This window comes from Podarcis vaucheri (assembly GCF_965113315.1).
Source record: "Podarcis vaucheri genome assembly, chromosome: 15".
Classification (NCBI taxonomy): domain Eukaryota; kingdom Metazoa; phylum Chordata; class Lepidosauria; order Squamata; family Lacertidae; genus Podarcis; species Podarcis vaucheri.
In genome coordinates, this window is record NC_138753.1 from 45175084 (window position 1) to 45201556 (window position 26473).

General features: G+C 46.9%; 2 protein-coding genes and 1 long non-coding RNA gene across 4 annotated transcripts in view; 2 read left to right on the forward strand and 1 right to left on the reverse strand.

The window, feature by feature from the left end:
- LOC309519522 (outer mitochondrial transmembrane helix translocase-like) overlaps window positions 1-16461 on the forward strand; it is a gene marked incomplete at its 5' end in the record, with an annotated part of 69451 nt that extends 52990 nt beyond the window's left edge. The window contains one exon of the mRNA XM_082200625.1: window positions 15527-16461. Coding sequence (XP_082056751.1) covers window positions 15527-15629 — 103 coding nt within the window. The 3' untranslated portion in view covers window positions 15630-16461. The remainder of the gene's footprint in view (window positions 1-15526) is intronic.
- Window positions 1-24175, reverse strand: POLR3D (RNA polymerase III subunit D). Of its 2 annotated transcripts, none has more exons than XM_082200600.1 (9): window positions 24028-24175; window positions 21678-21855; window positions 13544-13587; window positions 12655-12806; window positions 11065-11189; window positions 10043-10208; window positions 6926-7188; window positions 5331-5483; window positions 1-1937 (listed from the first exon to the last, which is right to left on the reverse strand). In XM_082200600.1, exons 2-9 carry the CDS (start codon window positions 21843-21845, stop codon window positions 1815-1817), a joined length of 1194 nt encoding a protein of 397 aa, XP_082056726.1. In that variant the 5' UTR covers window positions 21846-21855; window positions 24028-24175; the 3' UTR covers window positions 1-1814. The 2 variants fall into 2 exon arrangements, with proteins under 2 accessions (XP_082056726.1, XP_082056727.1); XM_082200601.1 differs by lacking the exon at window positions 24028-24175 and adding an exon at window positions 22966-23054.
- A 92-nt stretch (window positions 24176-24267) lies between these two features.
- Window positions 24268-25553, forward strand: LOC309519605. Its single transcript, XR_014213866.1, has 2 exons — window positions 24268-24362; window positions 25095-25553. It is a non-coding gene; the product is annotated as an uncharacterized lncRNA (long non-coding RNA).
- The last annotated feature ends 920 nt before the right edge of the window (window positions 25554-26473 follow it).

Genomic DNA, 26473 nt, shown 5'->3' on the forward strand with positions numbered 1-26473 from the left:
TTAGCCGCTAATAATAATAATAATTTATTATTTATACCCCGCCCATCTGGCTGGGTTTCCCCAGCCACTCTGGGCGGCTTCCAACAGAATATTAAAATACAATAGTCTATTAAACATTAAAAGCTTCCCTAAACAGGGCTGCCTTCCAATGAAGCAGTGTGGCTTTGAGGGCAGCAGTTAAACAGACACCACAAGCTCAGTTTAATTCATTAATAAAATATTTCTCAAAGGCATTCTCCTGGTCTCATAGCTGCAAAGAACAGAGGAACAGGTAAAGCGGAGACATACAAACACTTCACAAAATATATACAAGCTTTGAAGAAACAGGGAAAGCTGTGGATTCCAAAGTGCTTGCTTACCTGTGTATGGCATGAAGTACGTCAGTCTCCCACTATTCAGCTACATTGGATGATCCCATGTTCTAGTATCAGGATGGAAAAAAACACTCTATCCACTTTTTCCACACGATGCAAAAGCCACTTCCTCATTTTTATTTATAAATACACAGCCACCAGATGGAGCTCAACAATTGTGCCATGGCACCACGGCAATGAGTTTTCCTTAAGAAATCCTATAAGACTGTCCTTATCTAAGAGCAGTGCTTGAGCAGGGGTCCAGCTGAATTAACATTTAGCTTTTTCTGCCCATTTTTTATAACTTCCACATCTTGAATTTAAAAATAAAAATTTAGAAGATGACAGGTTTTAATTCCTGCTCTATTACATTACAGCAGGAATGGGGGCTCTGTGGCCCTTCAGGTGGTGGCAGACTGCAGATCCCATCATCCCTGACCACTAGGCCATGGGAGTGGGAGTCCAGCAGTACCTGGAGGACCAGAGGTTCCTCATCCCTGCCCTAAAACCTTCTTGTCCTGCATTTCCCAGACACCATAAACAGCACGTGATTCACAGCCTCATCATCCCTGCAGACGACAAGTATGGTCCAAATCAAACTCTTAACAGACAAACTTTCCCCTCAAAAAATATCATTAGGGGTGATTATTCATTTTATCTCGGCACCATCTTCTGTACTGCTCTCCCTCATCAAAGGCTAATTGAATATGTTATATATGCAAGATGCACAGCTGGTGGGACAAAATACACCCAGCTCACTCCCAGCATCACATGCACCACACATTCACCAAGGACAGCAACACTGCAGGCGATGGGAAACCCAAAACAAGGCTGGGCGAGGGACGGAGTGCCCCTGCATGCCATTTTCTGGCCTCTCTAAAGAAACCTGTTGCTGCTTTTGGCATACATGAAGTAGCACGATAGGCACCTCAAATCACAAGCCCTGGCAACCAGATACCTTTTTTAAAAATGCACAGACATTTTGTAGCTGTTCAAAAATAAGGGGGAAACTATATGAGCAATTTCAGAGAGGACTGGCTTCATCCTGAGAATCCATAGAACCATTTGGAATGGGAGCACCCTTCCTCTTCATCTGGAGGCAATGGCTGAAGAGCCCAATCTCTGGTCAAAAGCCTCTCCCACATGACAAATCCCCCACTAGGACTCTGGCGCCTGGGACTGTGGCACAGTCTTGTCTGCTCTGCGCTGCTTGTAAATTAGGCCTGTGGAGAAGGGGAGGCACTGGAGCATCTCCAACGTAACACTTTATGGCTTCAGAGACCCAAAGGCAGCAAGGAGTCGCACAGTTCTGCTCCACTGCAATGTGGCCAGTCTTGTCTAGGAGGTTGTCTCTCTCCAGATTCGGAACAAGGCTCTTCTGGACAGCCCAGTCACTGTTGCTTCTAAAGGAACCTCGAGGAAGGGTGAGCAGCCCTGTCCACAGGCCTTTGCCCAGGCTCTCTACCGATGTTTCTGTTCCAGCAGGGATTCAAAATCCGGGGCACAGACCAGCTTGTGCTTCACATGGCCCAGGATGATCATCTCGCCACTCCTGCTGTCTCCAATGCCCACTGACACCAGCTCCTTCCAAGGGCAAAAGAAAAAGCTGTTAACCACCAAATCCTTTTTTTTTTTTAAGAATAATTTTTATTAACTGACCAATCACATCAAATCAAACCAAACCAAATTACATAAATTCCAAATTACAAAGCCAAATTTTAAATTTTTGTTGGGGGTACCCATATTTCAAGTTCCGAAAGGGGATTCAATCATCTTCTTGCTGCTGCTTTAATCTGACCATATGATATTCACAGTACTATCCAGTCCTTTCTTATTGTTTTTCCACATCTCTTCTTGCTATTTTCATATATTTTTCCTTTCTCTTTGTGACCTATGATAGTCTCCACAAGCGGGTTAAAACACCAAATCCTCTTTAGCCCCATAGCTCACCAAGGACATTTTTCTGCAGATGAGGCAGGGGGGAGCAGCTAATTCCTACTGAAACGTCGGCAGCCCTCATTCATTTAATCAAGACTTGCGCAAAACTTCCTGGTAGATTGTGCTCCATTAACATCTTCCATCTCGGATACTAAGATGTCTTTGGCCATCTCTGTTATTCAGAACTAAGGGCAGTAAAGTCAACAACCATTTCGCATGGGGGTTCCGTTCTCGCTCCCACCCCCCACACCAACAGAGTGCCTATAAATGCGCCCTGCCCCATTCCTCCCTTTTTGTGACATGTTGAGTGACGTTTTCAGGTCACTGGTGCCCTCTGAATGTACATTAATCGGTCATTGCCTGTATTCAACTCCTTCAACACCCTTCTTCATTCAGTGACAGAGATGGCACCACATACATTTTAGTATCGGAGATGTGATTGTCAGCTTTCTTGTGAATGTGGAAATCCTTCTGCTAACAGAATAGTAACATAGCACAATAACGGAGATATATATATATATGCCTGTTGTCTTAGTCAGGGGTCAGCACTGTACAATCTAGAACAAGGGTCAGCAAACTTTTTCAGCAGGGGGCTGGTCCACTGTCCCTCAGACCTTGTGGGGGGGGCAGACTATATTTTTTGGGGTGGTGGTGAATGAATTTCTATGCCCCACAAATAACCCAGAGATGCATTTTAAATAAAAGGACACATTCTACTCATGTAAAAACATGCTGATTCCTGGACTGTCCACGGGCCGGATTTAGAAGGTAATTGGGCAGGTTCTGGCTCCCGGGCCTTAGTTTGCCTACCCATGATCGTAGTCCTATAGGTTCACAGCTGGAAGCACTGTGATATTAGAAAATGCAATGCTGAAAGTTAATAATCTCCTCTAATTCCTTAGCCAAGTCTTTTAACTGTTCCCTAGCTATGATAAGGTAAAGGGACCCCTGACCATTAGGCCCAGTCGTGACCGACTCTGGGGTTGTGGTGCTCATCTCGCTTTATTGGCCGAGGGAGCCAGCGTACAGCTTCCAGGTCATGTGGCCAGCATGACTAAGCCGCTTCTGGCGAACCAGAGCAGCGCATGGAAACACCGTTTACCTTCCCGCCGGAGCAGTACCTATTTATTTACTTGCATTTTGACATGCTTTCGAACTGCTAGGTTGGCAGGAGCAGGGACCAAGCAATGGGCACTCACCCCGTCGCGGGGATTCGAACCGCCGACCTTCTGATCAGCAAGTCCTAGGCTCTGTGGTTTAACCCACAGCGCCACCTGCGTCCCTTCCAAGCTATGATATGGGGAAACAAATTTAGCTTTAAATAATCCCTTGACATTCTGAGTGCCCAGACTGAAGCATTAAGAGGGTGCTCTCTACCAACTTTGTGGGTCATCAATTCATGAGGAAGAAGAATCAAGGTGTTGGTTATTAATTCTAGAAGACTAATGGAGGATTCCCAATGGCAGCTATCTAGGAAAGTAGGCAGCCAGATCCTTTATTGAAGCCTTTGGTGGCTCCGGTACAGAATGAGTTTGAGATGCTCAAACCTGTTCCAATTACCAGTAGAGTGATGCTCCGAGCCACTTCATATGCACTGTTTTACCTTTACAACCAGGGGTTGGCATCAGGCAACAGCAGAGGCTGGGCCCACCACTGCTCTGATTCCCCCCTACAGAAGTAGCACAAGTGGCAGACGCATTCTTTCCTTTCGTCCTCTGTGCTTTGGTGCTGCTGCTGCTGCTCCCTACTGAGTCTCCCACCCCCCTCGATCTGCCAGAGAGGTGGCGGCAGCAGCGGCTTTCAGCTACCACCCTCCTACTCAGACAGAAATAGGACCAGAAGTAGATGCCTGCCCTCTGTCCAGCAGAGAAGAGAAAGTACCACTGTCACTACCGGGGACAACAATATGCTTTGTGGGGGAATTTCTTTTGCCAATCCCCAAAAACCTGGAGCACTCTCCAATTTTGTACCCGAGTTATGATGCCTAAGTTAAAAACAAATAAATCCATACTTATTTTACTTAATTACGAAGGGCTCCCCGTTTTTAAAATAGAGGTTGACATCACAGAAAAAATGTACAAATACTTTTTCATCCCTCACTTGCATGAAGCTTGACAGGAAACCCAGATTTCATCCAAAAAAGTGACCTTCATAGTGTGCATATTTTGTGTTCTGCCCAGGGAACCCCAGGACAAAATATATGGAAAGAGACATTATACCGCTAAGAAACCCAAACTCCAAACTGACACTGGTCAAGGAGCAGGACCCCATGCTGGGCTCCTGGTGACGGCACCTTTTGGACAAGTGCACTGCACATGTTTTAGGTGCAGCCCTCAGAGACATCACACTCTGGTTCCAGCACAGAGGCTGACCATGGGTGGGAGGAATCCAGCTAAGCTTTACTCTGAGCAGGCCCAAAGAAATTAATTTAGTCATATCCAATAATTTCAACAGCTCTTTTCTGAGTATGGTTGATTTTGTATACCACTCCATCTCATGAAGATGCCTGTGTCCCCTTGAGGCTGGGATAGAGAACCTTTTCGGCCCTCATGAGGATTCGCCTTGTGACCCCGGTTTGACAGGTGAGTGGGGTTGCCCATCTGTCAATCACCTGATGGCACAATGAAGTCAGATTGAGGGTGCTGTTAAAACTAATTCACATCATCCTTCTCCCTTCTTTCTGATTCAGAAAGGGGTTTTCATCGGAATCCCCTGCTGCAACCAGGTGTTTACAACCAATGCTAGACTTAACTCTACCCTTCAATCCATCGGCTGATTGTCCTGCAGGCTGGAGGTTCCCCTCCCCTGTCTATCAAAGCCTATACTGAGCCCTAAGAATATATGAGCCCAACTGGATCAGACCAGCAAAGGCAAGCCAACAAACATGACAATAGCTCTTCTTTGCCACTGGCCACACTGGCAACTGCTATTCAGAGGCCTTTGAACATTTCCACTTCACTTGCTAGCAGGGAATGTGCATTTTGAAAGGTCATCTACTGTTAGGGTGAGTAAAAGAGAGGTTTCCTGAGTAAGCCATACCTGAAGGAAGGAGCAGGGTGTCCCTGTGGTCACATCAAGAGTCACCCTGCCCAGAACTAGCTGCACCTTCCCTGATTTGCGGATCAGCAGCTTCCCCACCTGCCCTTCAGAGAGGTCACCGAGGGTGCAGGTGTTCTCTGCCTCTTTGGCTTCCTGAAAAGGAAGCACAAAGTTACAAACATCACCCATCTTTCTGGGGAAACCAATCTTGGAGTATTCAGAAATCACCCTTGTTTTCTCACGAACCAAGATCTAGTGCCTTCAACTGAATAAGCTGAACCTCAGGAAACCAGTGAAGGTTATGCAAATTAAACAATGTTGACCCATTTCTCATTTTACATACTTTACCTCTGCTGGTTATAGAGTAGGCAACAATGGAAATTCTATGCAATAAGGCCTCTGGCTTCTGATGCATCATGAAGTGTAGCCCATACAGTTTCAAGTACAGTGGTGCCTCGCAAGACGAAATTCGTTCCGCAAGTTTTTTCTTCTTGCGAGTTTTTCGTCTTGCGATGCACGGTTTCCCATAGGAGCGTTCCTAGGGAAACCGCCTTCAGACCAGGTCCGGGGACAGTCTGTCCCCGGACCTCTTCTGAAGGCTGGGGGGGGGGGCAAGGGCTTTTCTTCCCACCCCCAGCATTTTAAAAAACCCCGGGACAGCGGAGGACTTCTCCGCTGTCCGGGGCGATTTAAAAGCCCCTGCGAAGGCAGGCAGGGGGGACAAAGACTTTCGCCCCCCGCCCGCCTTCAGAAGGTGTTCCCTCCCCCCCGCCCGGCTTCGGAGCAGCGTTCCGAAGCCGGGCGGTGGGGGCAGGTGTTCCCTCCCCCCCGCCCAGCTTCGGAGCACTGTTCCGAAGCCGGTTGGCGGGGGCAGGTGTTCCCGCCCCCCTGCCCGGCTTCGGAGCAGCGTTCCGAAGCCAGTTGGCGGGGGCAGGTGTTCCCGCCCCCCCTCCCGGCTTCGGAGCAGCGTTCCGAAGCCGGTTGGCGGGGGCAGGTGTTCCCTCCCCCCCCCGCCCGGCTTCGGAGCAGCGTTCCGAAGCCGGGCGGTGGGGGCAGGTGTTCCCGCCCCCCCGCCCGGCTTTGGAGCAGCGTTCCGAAGCCGGGCAGTGGGGGCAGGTGTTCCCGCCCCCCCCGCCCGGCTTTGGAGCAGCGTTCCGAAGCCGGGCAGTGGGGGCAGGTGTTCCCGCCCCCCCCCGGCTTCGGAGCACCGTTCTGAAGCCGGTTGGCGGGGGCAGGTGTTCCCTCCCCCCCGCCCGGCTTCGGAGCACCGGGAGAAGCGATCTCCCCGCTGCCCCTTGCTTCAAAAGAGAAGACCCGCTGTCCCCGGGGCAAGCTTCGTTTTGCGAAGCAAGCCCATAGGGAAATTCGTCTCGCGAGGCGTTCGTCTTGCGGGGTACCACTGTACATCTTAGCACCCAGAAAGACTAGAAACTTTTAAATTGAAGAAGTCATGTGCCCTACACTCCACACATGGGGTGACTTTTCTACACTTCCACATCCCTTCCTATGGCCCCTTCTTTGGCAACATAAGCAACGACATCCTATCCAGCCCCCTGCTCCTTCTTATTCTAAACAAGAATCAAGTCTTCCCATACCTGGTTCTTCTCCTGCTTTATCACCATCACCTGCCCATCTTCACTTGGCACCTCAGTTTTGATGGGCTTGGTGTCCTGGGTGGGCGGCTGTCCTGGCAGTGTATCTGGTAGCTGTAGAAAGAGCAACTCGTCCTCCTTGCAGAGGCTGAGTCGCTGCAGCAGCTCCGCAACAGACACATCCTGGGGGAAGGGAGGGGGTGCCTTTGCAGGAGCTGGTCTGAGGACCAGTGGGTTCTCTTCTTCATCATGGGGCTCCTCTTTCACTGAAATGAGACATAGCAATTCAAATCAGAGCTGCAAGGGATTACACCATTACCTGGTCACTATGTTCCATGGGGGAGGACCTCCTGGTGGTACTGAGGGCTTCTCATATTCAAATGGTGTCTACCAATAGCAGGACTTTCAGTATTGCAGTCCCTTTAATGGATGATTTATTGACTTCTGAGATGAGGCATGCTCCAACAATCTCTTCTTTCAGACACGTTTAAGACTTTTATTTATTGTCCAGTGGTTGTCTTCTGGTGTTGTCTTCTACTGCTATTTTAACTGGATTATTTCTGATGCATATTTTATACTTATTTTTGGTGTTCTATGCACTGCTCTGATATTTCTATAATATGAGTAGTTTATAAAACCATAAAGACAAATTAGAAGTCACTTGGTCCAATTTCCTGCCTCAAACCAGGTTGTTGAGATTTGAAATGAGAGTCTACAACTTTCACCAGCAACCATCACACTGCATGTATAAGATAAAGTAAAAGCAAACTGCAATCATATTATACTGTGAGCAGAAATCAAGAGCAAGCAAGATTTGCTAGAACAGATGCTTTGTGAGAAGAAAGGATATTTGCTTTGGATTAAGTGCATCCTGGGCAAGCTCCTCTACACAGAAGTAAACATAAGGCATACAGCCTAGAGAAATAAGGAAAGTCCTGCTGGCTTCAGCACCCTGTATCCTATAGTGGACCACCTGACGGGAACGGGTCACAGTTCAGTGGCAGAGAGCAGAGCGTTTGCATGCAGGCCCCCGTTTCAATCCCTGGCACCTGGGAGAAAAAAACACTTCCTTTTTATTTTTATAAGATATTTATTAAGATTTTTTTAAGATATTACAATACAAAATTAAAAAAAACAAAATAAAAATGATTAAAAACCACTCCATTTTTCTATTACTTATTTTCCTTAGCTTGTTTCCCGGACCTCCTCATACCTCCCTTTTTTGTATTCCAGTTCAATTTGTTGGCTCAGCAAATCCTTACCCTCTTTGTTTATCCTAATCTTTGGTCTTAAAATAGTAACATTAGATTTTTCCCTATTAACAACCCATTTTTCATATTCCCTTAAAGCATTACAGCTGGAAACCACTTAATTTCTATCCAACATCATTCTAACATTCATTAATTTTACAATATTTCTGTAGATAGTCTTTAAATTTCTTCCAATCTTCTTCCACTGACTCTTCTCTCTGGACTCGGATTCTGCCAGTCATTTCTGCCAGTTCCATATAGTCCATCAGCTTCATCTGCCATTCTTCCAGAGTGGGTAAATCTTGTGTCTTCCAATACTTTGCAATGAGTATTCTTGCTGCTGTTGTAGCGTACATAAAAAAAAGTTCTATCCTTCTTTGGCACCAATTGGCCGACTATGCCCAGGAGGAAGGCCTCTGGTTTCTTCAAGAAGGTATATTTAAATACCTTTTTCAGTTCATTATATATCATTTCCCAGATAGCCTTAATCCTTGGGCACGTCCACCAAAGGTGAAAGAATGTACCTTCAGTTTCATTACATTTCCAACATTTATTATCGGGCAAATGATAGATTGTTGCAAGCTTGACTGGGGTCATGTACCACCTGTAAATCATTTTCATAATATTCTCTCCCAAGGCATTGCATGCCATAAACCTCATACCTGTGGTCCACAACTGTTCCTAGTCAGCAAATATAATGTTATGTCCAACATCTTGTGCCCATTTAATCATAGCAGATTTCACTGTTTCATCCCGAGTATTCCATTTCAACAGCAAGTTATACACTTTTGACAAAATCTTAGTTTTAGGTTCTAACAGTTCTGTTTCTAATTTTGATTTTTCCACCTGGAAACCAATTTTCTTATCCAAATTATATGTCTCCATTATCTGATAATAATGAAGCCAGTCTCGCACTTTGTTTTTTAATTTCTCAAAACTCTGCAATTTCAATCTATCTCCGTCTTGTTCAAAATTTTCCCAATATTTCGGCCATTTGGCCTCCATATTGAGCTTTTTCAGAGCTTTTGCTTCCATCGGTGACAACCACCTTGGAGTTTTATTTTCCAATAAGTCCTTGTATCTTATCCAGACATTAAACAATGCTTTCCTGACAATGTGATTTTTAAATGCTTTATGTGCTTTGACCTTATCATACCACAGATATGCATGCCATCCAAATACATTGTTAAAACCTTCTAAATCCAAAATGTCAGTGTTTTCAAGAAACAACCATTCTTTCAACCAGCAAAAAGCTGCTGATTCATAGTAAAGTTTAAAGTCTGGCAGGGCAAATCCACCTCTTTCCTTTGCATCTGTTAGTATTTTAAATTTTACTCTAGGCTTCTTGCCCTGCCAGACAAATTTAGAAATATCTCTCTGCCACCTCTTGAAACAGTCCATTTTGTCCACAATTTGCAATTTGAAAAAAACACTTCCTAGGTTCTCCTGGACTATCGTCTTTCTTTCTTTGGCGATCACTCAGAGTCGAGTAAGATTGTCTTCCATAAACATAGTTTTAACACTGAGTCCAATTCTGGATCCACACGTCATTCCACAGTGGAGACATAGGTTTCAGGGCAGGAGTTGATCACGAGGGTTTGCCAAGTGCTCCCTTTTGTCCTGAGTTCAAGCGTCTTCACAAACTCTACATGCAGGGCAAAACAGCAACAGCCATCCACCACAGTTTGCCCTCCCAGAACCTGGAACTCAAAGACAAGCTCTCCCTTGACAGATGATAATTAAATTAAGCAAATTTGTGACTTTTCAGATTTATGTCTTTGTTGTCCGAGAGGACACCACAAGACTGTAGTAGTGACACCCAGTGGTATAATCCCCAGAGGGACACAGCAGATCCATTTGAACCATCTACCTCTCACTGAAGATGTGTCGACTTCCATGTCCTCCTCCCTGGCACTGGAGCTCAAAGGCTTGACATCCTCTTGATCCTCCTCCTTGAAAAGCCAGCCTGAATGGGCCAGAGGAAGCTGGACTGGCTTGTTCCGGATGTCATTTTTCAAGCCTGGGTCATCAAGGAACTGGCACCAAAGGAACAGGAGAGAAAAAATGAATTAAATACTGAATGTTGAGGGAGCTGTTCTTGCTGGTGGGGTGTATGGGTGTGTAGCCAGACACCCATACCTACAGACAGACAGACAGACAGACAGACAGACAGACAAATAGAGAGGAGATATTTATATTAATATGGATGGGGACACATGAAAACATACATACCCACACCCTGTTGTACAGTAAACAGGCTTGCTGAGCTCCTGATTTTTCTTAATATTTCATCAACAACTGACACATAATTGTGTAGAGAAATTAGTTTTAGAGAACAAAACATTTATTTAAAAGTGAACCTGTTGCACATACACACTATAAAACAAACAAACCTCACAGCAAAACAGGGCTAAACAATACTTGCACGGGGTTCTCATTATCACAAGCTTCCTAAACAACCCTCCCTAAGAGCTCCAACAAAGCTCTCAAAAAGGGATACACACAAAAGGAAGCCAACTGTGAGTGGAATTTTTTTTAAAATGAAATGGGGTAAGGAGGTTAGCGGGGAACATAGGGAGCTCCTGGTACCAAGTAGCACAGTATTATCCATGCAGTATTATGCCAGGGTTTCAGGTGGGGATCTGAACCTGGGACTGAGCCTGGGACCTTCAGCATGAAAGGTCTACCACTGAGCTATAGCCCTCCCGTGAAGCTGCAGTCCTTTCCCAAAAGGAGAGGTAGGAGAAAGAGTGTGTCAAAGATGGTTCCAAGGTTCCCTGCCTCAAAATGGGAAAGACTGGGACATAGATTATGGGCTACATGCCATTTTTTGTCCTTAAAAGATTCAGCATAGACACGGCTGTCCCAAAATGCAGCCACCATCTAACTCACATCATCCTTCTCCAGCATGCGCAGGATCTGCTTGGTTTCCTCATCTGTCTCCCTTTTCTCTTTCTTTATGTTGATGATGTGGGATGGGCCAAAGTCAGACATATCCACAGTCTTATCCCAGGTGCCTGTGCCGAAAGAGAGAATGGCATGGCTGTAAGCAGAACACATCTCGAATGGCAAGTGGTAACTCGGCTATTGCAGCGCCTTGAAGCTTGAACTTCCACAATTGAGAGCAACCTGTGTGGTGAAGTCGACTGCTCAAGCCATTCCTTAAAACTGAAGCCCAAGAGGCCTGGTGCGTGCTGCTATGCCTTCAGTTGTACAAGCAGAGAGAAAAGACAAGAACAGAGGGCTAGGACGAAAAAAGAAAGAAAGGCATGTTCAGAGCAAGAAACACAGTTCAAGCAGTTTTGCTTACCTTGGCAACCACTTTCCAAAATGAACTCCTCTATACAGCTATTGAAATACTCAAGAACCCCAAGTTCCCTGCATCTAGACACCCAGGGTGGTGGTGGAGAAAGATGGAACATATACAGTACAGTAAAAAAAAATAGAGCTGGGTCTCATGGCGCAGGTTAGGATTAAAGATGAGCTTTAGGTGTGAAGGTTTTGAACTTCATTATTTTTTTAAAGCATTTTGACCTCCCACTCCACTTCAGATGAAAAGGCTAAAACTAAAAACAATAAGGCCCCTGCCTGCAGGCTTACAAACTAAAAAAACCACACAAAGGAAAATGAGATTTTTTGGGGGGGCGGGAAACGGGACAAATTGAGGAACCAATTCTTAAAGTTAACCAGCAATACTTATGATGAAAAGAAGCCCACCAGGAAAAGAAAAAGACCAACAGAGTTGGCCTCTTCGCAGGGATGATCGAGTGGTCCTGCTTCCTGTGTTTCCCTCTGACCAAATGGTTGCTCTCAGGTGACAGTTGTGGGAGGGAAGGCCTGATGGATCTGGTCTCTCAGTAGAGTAGGCAGAACAGGCCCATTTCCCTTCTCTGTGGCAGCTAGATGGAAATAATTTCTGCCCGAAAGGACAGCTTATATAACCTTCCAAGTTCACCAAGATAACATCCACCATGGCTGATGTGTGACAAAGACGTGGGCCAATGGTTTTGCTGCATGTCCACTTCACATGCATTTAAATCAAGCACCCTCTTTGCCGTGTGGTCAACAGCAATGTGTGCCTGCTCACTGCCAACATAGCTTCAGCTTTTGCTTAATTTTCCACAGCAGCCAGTTTTAAATATTTTATATCTCTCTCAAGAGGATATGAAACAACAGAAAGCAGAAACCAAAGGTATCAACTCTTGCTGGTATTTTTGAGCACTGTTCTTAATTTCTATGGAAACACTATTTAATGTTCACAGAGTACTTTGTGACAGTTTACTCATAACATCTTTGTGAGGTAGATAAGAAATATTCCTGTTTTACTGACTGGGATAATTCATACCGAGAGGCAGTGACTTGGCCAAAGCTATCCCTGGGAGTCTGGAGATGAGGAAGGACTTGGAAATAAGTGTCTCAGGTTCAGGCCCAAATGCTAGATGCTGGGCCACAGAGGCGTGTTCACATTAATCTTCCACATACCTTTTTTCTTCATCATTTCTGCTGGACCTTGCTCAAAGATGGAATGAGACTGGATGACCTCTGGCCTCCCTCTGCCTCGTCCATGACCATCTCTCTGCCGGTCTCGATCACGCTCCTTCTTCTCTTTCTTGATGTTAATTTCTTCTTTTGGCCTAAGAAAAAGCAGACCAAACAGAATCACAAGAAAGTAAAAGTAGCCTGCCCTTGTTATGTGCTTCAATATATCCAGAAGACTCCTGCCATTTCTCACCAGTAGCTACAGGAGCGTCTGATGCCTCAATGTGTGAATAGGAGCCAAGTCAAATGTGCAGAAACAGCGCACAATATAGCTTTTCATACTGAAGATGGGGGGAAACCCATGGTTGAATCACTTACAAGGTTTTTGCGATCAAACAGTATACAAATTGTTAAATACAAATAAATAAATTCAATGTAACAAATTCCTGCATGTGGAAATATCTAAGGCCATTTTCACATGTGCCAAGCTCTTTAACAGATCCCCACCTGTAAATATGGCTCATAGGATACACTGCAGATAGGAGCTAGGAAAACTACACATTTGCACTAAATTATTATGTGAGGGTGGCATCCAATGCACTTGTTCTGTTAGCACAAGGCTTTACACTTTTGCAATGGAACTTTTACTCCACTCCACCTTCTGCAAGTGCTCTCCCCACATCTGCTCCAGAGGTTTGGAGGAACCCCCAGAACAGACTGAGGGTGCATCTGAGGTGGGGGGGGGAGTTCTATTGCACAAGCATAAACCCTTGTGCTGAGGGAGCAAGTCACTTAACCCTACTTTGGGTACAATCCTTATTTCCCCCAGATCTGGATTTACAACCTCTATAGTCACACTTCACAGACAACATAGCATGAGAAAGCTACTTACTCTTCTTTGATTTTCCTGCTAATTATGTTGGGAGCAAAGGTTTTCTGTAAAAAGTAAAAGTAAAAAGGTAAGCAAGTCATCAGCTCAGGTGTACTTCAGTTTGCAAAACACAGTGTGTGAAATTTCTCACAGAAAACAGTGTTGCAAAATCTGGTCTCAAAACATACTTAGGAGTCTCAAAATTGTGTATGTGTGAAGGGGAGACAAGTTTCTAGACTTCAAAGCTGCAAAATTTATATCTCGAAAAAAGGGAAATAATGTGCCTTTTCAAAAGCTCCAAGATGCAGAGAGGGTGACAGTTTTCTGGTCTGCATGGCTACTGGGCCCTCTCTGGTTTCTGACAATGTTTTCCATTTCCTCCTACCTTGAGTGCCTATTACTGAGATGTTCCCTTTCTCTGTCCAAAAGGAATTTCCAAAATCTGCAAACACCTTAGTATTAAGTTCAGAAGCAAGTATGGAAAATTGCCCATTACTGTAACTTTGTGTCACTCCATTTCCTCAGCACAGAGCAACCTTACCTTTAGGATTACTCATTTTCTATAGCACTTTTAAGAAGCAAGACACTTCACCATTTCCAAGCAGTTCTGCAAAGTGCAGCTCACTACAGTTGTGGTTGTACATATTCCACAATTCTATTCAAGCAAAGAAAAGCTATAACACAGGCAAATCTCGGTTGTTGAATGTAATCCATTCCGGAAGCCCCTTCGGCTTCCAAATTGTTTGACAACCAAGGCGCAGCCTCCGATTGGCTGCAGGAGCTTCCTGCACTCAAGTGGAAGCTGCATTGGGCATTTGGATTCCGAAAAACGTTCCAAAACTGGAACACTTACTTCCAGGTTTTGGGCATTTGGGAGCTGAAACGTTCCAAAACGGAGGCGTTTTGTACAGGCATCCCCTCAACTTATGTGCGTTCTACTTGTGTGTGACGGCATATATGCGTGGTGCTGGAAAATAAATTAAATAAATAAATAGAATCATGGCAGGGGAGGGCTGGAGAGTCTTTGTGACTCGCAAGGAGTCCCTCTCTGGAGCCCAAAGAGGACGTTAGTGAGGGCCAAGAAAGTCCCAAAGAGACCGGAGGCTCAGTGGGGCTTTGTTTGGGCTGCTCAGCCAAAGCTCACGTGCGGGGCACCGCAACAGCTGCCGCCACTGCTTTTCCACACATCCTCCAGCCAGCCTCAGAGCTTCAGCTCTGGTTGAAGAGAGAGTTGTGTGGAGAGATTGCTGGAAAGCAGGAAAAAACAGGCGTTGGGAGGCTGCTACCCACTTTATGTGATTTCACTTATGCACATGGGGCCCCCAGAACATAACCCCCACATGTTACAGTATTTGCCTGTACAGTATTTGCAATCCTGGAAGTCTCGGATTGTTTTCTCTTTGCAGAATCAAATTCATTTATTACACATTTAAAGTACCATCGTTGTATGCCACCTTTGAGGGGAAAATCCTCCCAAGGTGGCTTACAAAAGATACCTAGTTTCATATATACAGCAGGATAATTTAGCTCCATCTAAACAGCAGGGCCATTATGCTTCCACCAAACGATGTGTATACCTGTGAAGAGATCCAAGATTTAGAACCTCATAGCCAAAGTGAGAGCATTTGGGTCAAAATTAATGGAGAGAAGAATAACAGAGACCTCATTGTGGGAGTTTACTATAGATCCCCAAGCCAAACGGAGAACATAGATGATGCCTTCCTGGAACAGATGGCCAAGCATGCAAAAGGAAGGGAGATAGTAGTAATGGGGGACTTCAATTACCCGGATATTTGTTGGATGTCAAACTCAGCCAAGAGCATAAGGTCAAACAGATTCCTCACTGGCCTTGCAGACAACTTCATTGTCCAGAAAGTGGGAGAAGCAAAAGTTTGAAATTCCTCACAACAGCTAGAAAGGGAGGACAAGGCGCTTTATACTTTTATATGGCTTTCAAATGGTCTCTTTTCTCTCTTGTCCTCCCCTGCAAAAATGCTGAGTAAGAAGACTGAGCAGCTGCTGCATAGTTCTGATAAACGCCTGTACTTGGAAAAAAGGTTTTGTCTGTAACTGTCCGCTGAGGAAGAACTCCAGAGTGGAATTTTAATTGTAAGAGTTGCTTTGTTCTCTGCAAGTTATTTATAGCCACAGCCTGTGTCTAAGTGGTCAACAGCGGAAGTGGGAATGTGGTCTTGTAAACATTGCACCCTGGGACCTTAGATTGATTGTGCAGCAAAGAATGGACAGACAATATTCAACTCTCCCAGCACACTAGGTCTGAGACAACATGAAGATTATGCAGGACTGCACACGTTAAATAGATTTTATATTTATAAGAGATGACAGAGGTGCTGCCTGTGAGGAGGAAAATATGGCTTGCTGCAAGAATGGACAACAAGTAATAGATGAAATGAAAATAAAAGATGAGAAGATGTGGAAACAGGAGGAAGAGATGGACATATGTCTACAACAGGAGTGGGAAACCTGATTTTAATAAATTATATAAAATTAAAGTAATTTGGATGGATTTGTAATAATTTGGAAAACAAATAATAATAAAAAAGAGAATTGTTGTTGTTGTTTAGTCATGTCCGACTCTTCTTGACCCCCTGGACCAGAGCACACCAGGCACTTCTGTCTTCCACTGCCTCTCGCAGTTTGGTCAGACTCATGGTGGTAGCTTCGAGAACACTGTCCAACCATCTCGTCCTCTGTCGTTCCCTTCTCCTTGTGCCCTCCCAACATCAGGGTCTTTTCCAGGGAGTCTTCTCTTCTCATGAGGTGGCCAAAGCATTGGAGCCTCAGCTTCAGGATCTGTCCTTCCAGTGAGCACTCAGGGCTGATTTCCTTAAGAATGGATAGTTTGGACTTCTTGCAGTCCATGGGACTCTCAAGAGTCTCCTCCAGCACCATAATTCAAAAGCATCAATTCTTTGGCGATCAGCATCAATTCTTTGGCGATCAGCCTTCCTATGGTCCAGCTCTCACTTCCATACATCACTACTGGGAAAACCACAGCTTTAACTATACAGACCATTGTCGGCAAGGTGATGTCTCACTGCCTTGTCATGGCGAAGGGGCTTGAATAACTCAGAGAAGCTATGAGCTATGCTGTGCAGGGCCACCCAAGATGGACAGGTCATAGTGGAGAGTTTTGACTAAACGTGATCCACCTGGAGCAAAACTGGAAAGCCACTCCAGTATCCCTGCCAAGAAAACTCCATAGACAAAGACACCAGGCATATAAAAAAGAGAATACTTATCAGGAATACTCTGCTGCAGTGTCTGGGATTTCTCCTGACCAAGGATTTACACCTTAGTTAGAGGTGAATACTGATCATGGTGTTATACCTCAGGAGGTACTGACATACAGTGTACTGTAGTCCAAGGGCCAAATGGGAGAATTAATCACTATATAGCCATTGACCAGTCACCCTCTTATGTACTCAGTTCTCTTCATCTGCAAGATGGGAACAGCAGTGAGTGTCTGCAACAGTAGTAAAGCAAGCATGCTGTCCTGCATATCATGGGGACCAGCATTGGTGTTGTGGCTCTCAGAAGAAAGGCTTGAGTACAGCATGAACTATAATAAGACACTCAGGTATCTGCCAGCTTCCTGGGCAGGTGTGCTAATTAAGTCTTACGTTCTGCAAAGGCACTCCAAATATTTGGCTCCTAGATAATCTTCTTCCCACCTTGCTTGGCACCCTTTCCTTGGTTTATCACAGCCCAACAGGTGTTCCATGTAGGTTTGTCATTTGAACACCACCCTACACAGAAGGACCAAAATATCTAACTAACCTCCCAGAAAAACAGTACCAACAGGAATAGTAAGGTGTGCTGAGAAGCAATATGGAACTAGTTGGACAGCATTTCAAGCTCAGAAAATACATAGCTGGACTGATGGAATTTGTAGTCCAAACCACAGATTTGGGAAGGCTGCTATACAACTTCCTAGGAGGTTTAAAAAGCAACTTGTCTTTCACACTCCAGGACCAATGAGTGGAAAATTTTCCAGTGCTTTATTTTTCTGTGGACATTTTTCCATTTCATAAGTTCATTAGTAACAATAAATTGTATTGCCAATTGCAGTACAATTATTAGGCATGCTTGACAGTTTCAAAGTTTTTAGATTTGTTTACTAAATAAAAGTAAAACAAGCATTCTAAATTAGGTCACTCTCTTGGGCATCTGAAAATGCAAACTGATTTTTTTTTTCTGATGCAAATTATCCTATGCACATTTCCAGAAAATTTTCTGGAGTGCAATGAGTGCTGTAAGTGAATACAGGAATTACTGCACCAGCCATGACCTGACACTCCTCCTTTTCATTACATTCAAATCAAGAGAGAGAAACGACAAAGTTATTAATCTTAACAAAACATCTTGGTATGCAATAAATCAGTTCCAGTAATCAAACCAAATTCCTTTCATATGGAAGCTATTAGTACAGTACATACAATTCCCTCATAAAACTCTTGCCAAATAGGTCATTTTAACCATCATACAGTGGTGCCCCGCAAGATGAACGCCTCGCGAGACGAAAAACTCGCAAGACGAAAGGTTTTTTCGTTTTTGAGTTGCTTCGCAAGACGAATTTCCCTATGGGCTTGCTTCGCAAAACAAAGCTTGCCCCCGCACCCCGGACCTCTTTTGAAGCAAGGGGCGGCGGGGAGAAGATCGCTTCTCCCCGTTGCCAGCCCCGCAATCTCCGGGGACAGAGGGGAAGGCGCGCGCGCGCCTTCCCCTCTGTCCCCGCACCCCTTTTGAACCAAGGGGCGGCAACGCGGAGAAGCGATTCTCCCCGCTGCCCCTTCCCTTGCTTTAAAACAGGTCCGGGGACAGAGGGGAAGGCCCGCGGCGCTTCCCCTCTATCCCCGGACGGTCTCCATAGGAACGCATTGATTGATTTTCAATGTATTCCTATGGGAAACCGTGCTTCGCAAGACGAAAAACTCGCAAGAAGAAAAAACTTGCAGAACGAATTAATTTCGTCTTGCAAGGCACCACTGTAATGACCTTCCAACTTGCCTTAATGGTTATGTTTTAGTTGGCAATATGTAAATCTCTTTTCCTTTTTTTTTTTTGGTCAATACATTCACTATCAATTCCAGATTGAACTGAGCTAGATCTTTCAGATAACCCACAAGTTTTAGAGTTTGCTGGAAGCGCACTTCTGGTTTCAACCCTGAGGTTTTCAAACTTTTCACCTTCAGAGAAAATTCTACACTAAGTCATCTGCCACAGAAGCCATGCATGCGGTAGAAGAGTCTGAGGCATGTTCTAACATGCACAATTGGTTGATAATAGGCCCTGCCTGGCAAACCAGACCTCACACCACTCTTTGCAAAGTAAATGTGCACTTTAGAATACGCTCAATATTCCCTTGCAACTTATGGCAAACTGATCATGGTGCGTAAAATGTTTTTTTCAATAAACTATTTTTCCCTGATAAGTTCCCAAGGAACTGCAGGGTTCCTGAAACATGGTTTGAAAACCACTGCTTTAAATCTGAGTCACATTTTCCAACAGTGATGATGACCTGTTAATATGATTTAACCTCCTATACATAAAAACCACCTGTATAATATTTTGTAGAAACAAAAAATATTTTTCTTTAAAACAACAGTACAGCAAGGATCATGATGTAGTATGTACAGTGGTGCCTCGCAAGACGAAATTAATTCGTTCCGCAATTCTCTTCGTCTTGCGGGTTTTTCGTCTTGCGATGCACGGTTTCCCATAGGAATGCATTGAAAATCAATTAATGCGTTCCTAGGGAAACCGCCTTCAGACCAGGTCCGGGGACAGTCTGTCCCCGGACCTCTTCTGAAGGCTGGGGGGGGGGGGACAAGGGCTTTTCTTCCCACCCCCAGCATTTTAAAAAACCCCGGGACAGCGGAGGACTTCTCCGCTGTCCGGGCGATCTTAAAATGCTGGCGGGCGGCATTTTAAAATCGCCCCGGACAGCGGAGGACTTCTCCGCTGTCGGGGCGATTTAAAAGCCCCTGGGAAGGCAGGCAGGGGGGACAAAGACTTTCGCCCCCTGCCCGCCTTCAGAAGGTGTTCCCACCCCCCCGCCCGGCTTCGCAGCAGCGCTACGAAGCCCGGCAGCTGGGGCAGCTGTTCCCGCCCCCCTCCCCCCTTCGGAACATCGTTCCGAAGTAGGGCGGCTGGGGCAGCTGTTCCCGCCCCCCCTCCCCACTTCGGAACATCGTTCCGAAGTGGGGCGGATGGGGCAGCTGTTCCCGCCCCCCCTCCCCCCTTCGGAACATCGTTCCGAAGTGGGGCGGCTGGGGCAGCTGTTCCCGCCCCCCCTCCCCCCTTCGGAACATCGTTCCGAAGTGGGGCGGCTGGGGCAGCTGTTCCCGCCCCCCCCTTCGGAACATCGTTCCGAAGTGGGGCGGCTGGGGCAGCTGTTCCCGCCCCCCCTCCCCCCTTCGGAACATCGTTCCGAAGTGGGGCGGCTGGGGCAGCTGTTCCCGCCCCCCTCCCCCTTCGGAACATCGTTCCGAAGTGGGGCGGCTGGGGCAGCTGTTCCCGCCCCACCTCCCCCCTTCGGAACATCGTTCCGAAGTGGGGCGGCTGGGGCAGCTGTTCCCGCCCCACCTCCCCCCTTCGGAACATCGTTCCCAAGTGGGGCGGATGGGGCAGCTGTTCCCGCCCCACCTCCCCCCTTCGGAACATCGTTCCCAAGTGGGGCGGATGGGGCAGCTGTTCCCGCCCCACCTCCCCCCTTCGGAACATCGTTCCGAAGTGGGGCGGATGGGGCAGCTGTTCCCGCCCCACCTCCCCCCTTCGGAACATCGTTCCGAAGTGGGGCGGATGGGGCAGCTGTTCCCGCCCCACCTCCCCCCTTCGGAACATCGTTCCGAAGTGGGGCGGCTGGGGCAGCTGTTCCCGCCCCACCTCCCCCCTTCGGAACATCGTTCCCAAGTGGGGCGGCTGGGGCAGCTGTTCCCGCCCCACCTCCCCCCTTCGGAACATCGTTCCGAAGGGGGGCGGCTGGGGCAGCTGTTCCCGCCCCACCTCCCCCCTTCGGAACATTGTTCCGAAGTGGGGCGGATGGGGCAGCTGTTCCCGCCCCACCTCCCCCCTTCGGAACATAGTTCCGAAGTGGGGCGGATGGGGCAGATGTTCCCGCCCCCTCTCCCCCCTTCGGAACATCGTTCCGAAGTGGGGCGGCTGGGGCAGATGTTCCCGCCCCCCGCTTCGGAACAGCGTTTTAAAATGCTGGGGGTCGGCAGCGAATGCTTCGCTCCCGCCCGCCAGCATTTTAAGATCGCCCGGGGCAGGCGGGGGGGGGGGGAAGGCAGGCGGGGGGGAGCAAATACTTTTGCCCCCCGCCGGCCTTCAGAAGAGGTCCTCTTCTGAAGGCCGGCTGTGGGCGAAAGTCTTTGCTCCCGACTGCCAGCATTTCCCTATGGGCTTTCGTCTTGCGATGCAAGCCCATAGGGAAATTCGTCTTGCGAAGCGCCTCCAAAACAGAAAACCCTTTCGTCTTGCGGGTTTTCCGTCTTGCGAGGCATTCGTCTTGCGGGGTACCACTGTATAACCTCTTCTTATCAAACTACTTCAGTATATTTAAGAACACAAGTTGTATTGTGCCAGACTGTGCTAATCATCCACTACAGTTGCAAGCATATACACACTTATCTGGACCTTACTGAACTTAATTGGTCTTACTTCTCAGTAGGCATGTATTGGACTGCATAGGAAGCCCAAAAGGCAGTCAGGCATTCTTTGGAATCTGATGGCTCAGAGGAGGTAAACCACATTAATGGGTAAACCACACATTGTTTATTGTTTATTCTGAGTTTCCTGCAACCAGAAAGGTTAAAAATTCCATTAGGTAGGAATTTCAACATTAAATTACGGACTGATTAAACCTACTGTTGAAATAGGTAGATACACAATAACTTGCTGAAGGCCAGAAGGGAACACTGTGCCATGAATTAGAATCAAGGGTTCCAACTGCTAGCCCTCTGCCCTAATCCCTTAACAACATGGGAATTTCCATTCCAGATCAGAAAAGAACATTTTTCAGTCTCTCTCTTATATCTGCATCCTAGAAATGTGTGTGTGTGTGTGTGTGTGTGTGTGTGTAGAAAAGGGAGTACCTTACAGGGTTTTTCCTTAAACATTAAACACTTACCTTTTTAACTCCACCAAGAGTCAGGTCTCTGGAGCGAATGGAGGGCAGCCGGCCTGGGGTAATTGGAGCAGTGGTTCTTCTCCCTATCAACCCTCGTGCAGCACTAAGCGTAGGCCGGATGCTGCCACCAGGATTCCCAGTATCGTTACCTGAGGTTCCTTCTGACATCTTGAATGACCTGCCAGAGGAAAGGTCAACAAAAGCTCTTCTTAACTCTTATTTCCAAACCATGACACTTTCCAAACCATGCCATACTGTTGAACAAAAGTTTCATTTCCAAGGGCAACCTGAATTGCAACCTGAGAGAACAAGGGAGAAGCAACAGAATGTTAAATGCAACCAAAGCCCTCAAGAAGAAGCCTTTGGCAAACTACAGAGCTGGTGCAATGGGTAAGAGTGCAAGCTATGAGCTGAAAATCCTATGCCAAATCTAACCTTGGACATGAGTTTTACAGGGGCCTTAAGGAAATCATTGTGTGTCAACCTCAGCCCTTCAATCTAGAATATGAGCATAAAGATAAAATACTTGACAAGCATTGATGTTATTTGGGAATGCCAAGCATCCCCTGACTCCAGGTGGGGTGAGGGGTGATGACGTACAGGTAGAATAGCTTCAAAACAACACCAACACCCCTGAACTGCTACACATCCTATATATTTAGAGCAAGGGTAGGCAACCTAAGGCCCGGGGGCCAGATCCAGCCCAATCACCTTCTAAATCAGGCCTGTTGACAGTCTGGGAATCAGTGTGTTTTTACATGAGTAGAATGTGTGCTTTTATTTGGGTTATTTGTGGGGCACAGGAATTCGTTCACACACCCAATATAGTCCGGCCCCCCACAAGGTCTGAGGGACAGTGGACCGGCCCCCTGCTGAAAGTTTGCTGACCCCTATTTAGAGCCTTTCGTGACCTGTCTGTTGGTATCTATGAGTCAAGGCCTCAGTAAACACTACTACAATACATACTCCTGGAACTTAAGTTACTTCTCATGTCCATCAAGGGCTAGTATTGCTTTCAGTATGTGGGTGACCCCTGAAAAAATTAGTCTGCATTGATTTTGGGCTGCTTCAGCCTATGGAAAACCAGTTGTGTGCAGCTGATGCCTTTCATTTCTAACATATAGCCACCAAAGCTTCTTAAATTAGGGCTACCATATCCAGAGCATGGCAGCAGATGCACAGTGGGGATCTCACAGACTCCCTTCAGGCAGTGACATGAGTAAAACATTCTGATGTAACAACAGCAGCACCACATACATAAAACTATGCGAGACGCAGAAACACCGACCCTTGGTGGAGTCAAAAAAACAAAGTTCTGCCATGCTCGGGTGCATTGGTCTTCAACTGGTGGGTCAGGACCCACTTCCAGGTTGCAGCAGTGCCATTCAGAAAGGGATTCCCAAATGCAGCTAAGTTAAAAGGTGAGTCCTGGGTCTGAAAATCTGAGCTAGATGGACCTCCAGTCTGATTCAGCAGAAGGCAGCTTCCAGTGCTCCCATTCGTCTCTCATCCATCATTGAGATTATCAGGGCTAGACAGCAAAGTTGCCCCCATGTCAGCAGAATCCCCAGATTTCACCCCGACTCCTTTACATTCTACCTCAGGAAGCTGCCTTACACAGTCTGTCCAGCATTGCCTACACCAGCCTTCCTCAACCTCGGCCCTCCAGATGTTTTGAGACTACACTTCCCATCATCCCTGAGCACTGGTCCTGCTAGCTAGGGATCATGGGAGTTGTAGGCCGAGGTTGAGGAAGCCTGGCCTCCCCTGACTGGAAGCAGGTCTCTTTGCCAGGCCACCTCTCCCTGGACATGCCAGGGATTGAACAGAGAACCTTTTGCATTCAAAGCATATGGCTGCCACCCCCCTCCACGTGAATGGTTGCCCTTAATTCATAAATTGACCTTGGGTGCACCACAGTGAGGAGCACAGAGTTTGTCTATTTTTTAAATAGTTGCAGGAAGAGTTGCAATCTAAGCCGGTGGCCACCACTGGATCTTGTGGCAGTGAGTTCCGCAGTTCAACCATGCCTGGAGCACTTGGTCCTTCCTGAATCTCTTCCCAGCCTGTTCCTGCGACGACCCTTGATCCTCGTGGAGATCCAGCCTGGCGCTGCATGAGGTTAAGGGGCGGGGGGGGCGCAGGCCGCTGCTCAGCCCGAAACCCCCCGGGGGGCGCTTGGCCCGCGCGGAAACACGAGGCGGCGGCGGAGAACAGCGGAGGCAGCAGGGAAAGCTCCTCTTCCTCCGCCCCGACCCCCTAGCCCGCCACACGGGCTCCTGCCCCCCATCGAGGCGCCCGCCTCGCCTCCTCCACCCCCGAGAAACCCGCCTCTCGGCCCCCGACGCACCCGAAGCGGCCGCCTCCCCTCGACCTCCCGCGCGGCGCCCTTCGCGGCTCCTCAGGCGCCGCCTCGGCAAACGGGCAGCGGCGCGCAAGCGGCGTCCATCTTTGAGAAGGGCGCTCGCGTCGCTACGTCCCTGGAGGGATTAGTGAGGGGAGCGCGAACCCGCCATCTTTGTCCCGGGCAGGGGTTGGACGTTTCGTATACTGCACTGTAGCTGCTTCTCCGAGGAAGGGGAGGCGACGGGGCCTTTCTGACTTGGTAACGTTGCTGCTCCTACGAAGGGAAGGCCGCGACTCCGCCATTTTTGTAACGGGCGTTTCAATTTAGTTTAGTTTAAGGTTAGTGATATACTGTACAGCATATCTCTAGCGACAGTGTGAGGAAAATTAAGCTGAGGAGAGTTGGGACTTGTTGGCAAGCCACATAATCAGCCCTGATGAGGAATGCAACGTTACGGGGGTGTTCGAGAGACACGGGCAGAAGCAAAGGCCCGGAGGGGCTGTTCGGCGTTAGTGTCTCTTAGCACAAATCCTCATTTCCCACAGTCGGCGCTAGGAAGCCCCTCACGTCCCTCTCGGCCTCAGCTGCTACTTCAGACATCATTTTCAGAGGTCGCCCGCGCCCGCCAACCGAGAGAGAAGCCAGAGGCTGATTCTGAATAAAAGAATGTTTCTGATTCCGCCCCCCCCCCCGCTCTCTCCTCGGAAGTTGACTTAAGCTCTCACAAGTTGGTTTTCAAATATAAACTCATTGCGCTTAGTATTAAGTTCAAACCGTAATTCGTCTTTTAGACTGATCTGATGCTTCCGTTTGAGAGAAAAAATAGGAAAATTTAAAACTGGTGATAAATGCAGGACTTTGAGGGGCAGGAACTCTTCCAATAAATTATTCTGCTCAGGCTTCTTTGTTAACACACAAAGTGAAGTTATTTTTTAAAACTAGCTCCACATTTACAAGAGGCTTTAGTAAGCAGGCTAGTCTCACTAGTCAACTGAAGGAAAAATGAAATAATTCAGAGCCATGAATGAGATTTATCCATTTATTTAGAATTTTCTACTGTTTTATCCTAGATGCCCAGGACATGAAGCAACACAGATGAACATTCTGAAGGCAGAGAAATGGCCATTCTCTGTACCCTTACATGGGATGAGACCCACTGGCCCCACTGAAAAGTACTCCGAAGTGAACATTCATAGAACCAGGCAGCACAGCAACAAATACCACAATAAGATAATATACGTGAAAGCTCTTTTTGCATCTGTCTTATTCATGCTAACTTAGGAGTAAGTAGCTTGAAGATGATTAACTTGAGGAGGAACAAAATGACATCACTGAGCGCATCCATGAAAATATGTGCACCACTGCATAGCTGCATGCTCACTCAGTCATCTGCCCATGGGTGTTCCAAGGTGCTATTCATGGATGATCAAAAGGAAGCTGCCAATTGTAGATGGTGCCCTGAGTCTAACAACTGGTGGTTGAAGGAAGTTCAAGGGCCAGGACAAATAAACTACCTCTTAGTAACATCATTCTAGCTGCCTGTGGTTTTCTACCTGACATGCAAAAGTGTGAGCTCTTGAGGTGACTTGACTGCTCGGTTAAATGCTTAGCTTCATTTACAATTGCAACCCACAGCTCATCTATTCCAGAAAAGCCCTGTTGATCTTAATGAAACTGCTCTAGAGCAAGGGTGACTAAACGTTTCCATCATTGCTCCTTCAGGGGCTGTGCGCTAAGTGGTGGACGTGGCCAATAACTGGGTGTTGCCACTCACCCTCTCTCACACCAAGGCATGTCCTAGAGTCTAGAGTAAGCAAGATGGTGCCAAGCTATATCCCTCTGTCATGTGAGCCAAGGAAGCCATGCAGGTCTTGGGCCACTATCTGGTCATTTTAATGAGCTGGATGAGGGCCAAGAAAATGAACATTAATCCAGATACTCTGGAGATTCTGTGACATAGAGGTTTTCAAGGTCTGGGAGTTAAACGACCTGTTGCGAATGGGACTTGCACAAGCCCTGAAGGAACAGATCGTAGTCTGCAGTGCTCCTATATTCATCTTTGTCACTGGAGGCGCAAGCGTCACAGGGGCTGGGGGTGTCCCTCCCAAAAAGACCAGAAGCTTTTTTATTAGGGATAATGGGAACAGATGTCCCCACAAAACAGGTAAATCTATTTTTTTTTGCAGCAACAGCAACACAAACATTATACTGTAGGCACAAAAATGGCATGAAGAGGCAGTAACTACTAAAGAAGAATGACAGCTGAAACTGACAGAATATGTAGAATTGCCAAGTTTGACTTGCAAAAAGAGAGATAAAAAAGAGACTGACTTTAAGGAGGACAGGAAATGTTTGTGGATTATTTAAAAACTCTGAAAACAACTTGGATTTGAGTAAGAACAGCAGTGGAAAGTATCATGGAGGGGTTTTTTGTGAAGAAGAGTAATTA

Bases quoted from the DNA above. Each gene is read 5' to 3' on its own strand.
- POLR3D (XM_082200600.1), bottom strand. From the start codon at position 21,845: ATGTCAGAAGGAACCTCAGGTAACGATACTGGGAATCCTGGTGGCAGC. The intron at 11,190-12,654 runs GTATGTGGAAGA...CTTTCGGCACAG, and splicing joins AGAAATGATGAAGAAAAAAG to GCACCTGGGATAAGACTGTG. The intron at 7,189-10,042 runs GTAGATGGTTCA...GTCTCATTTCAG, and splicing joins CGACACATCTTCAGTGAGAG to TGAAAGAGGAGCCCCATGAT.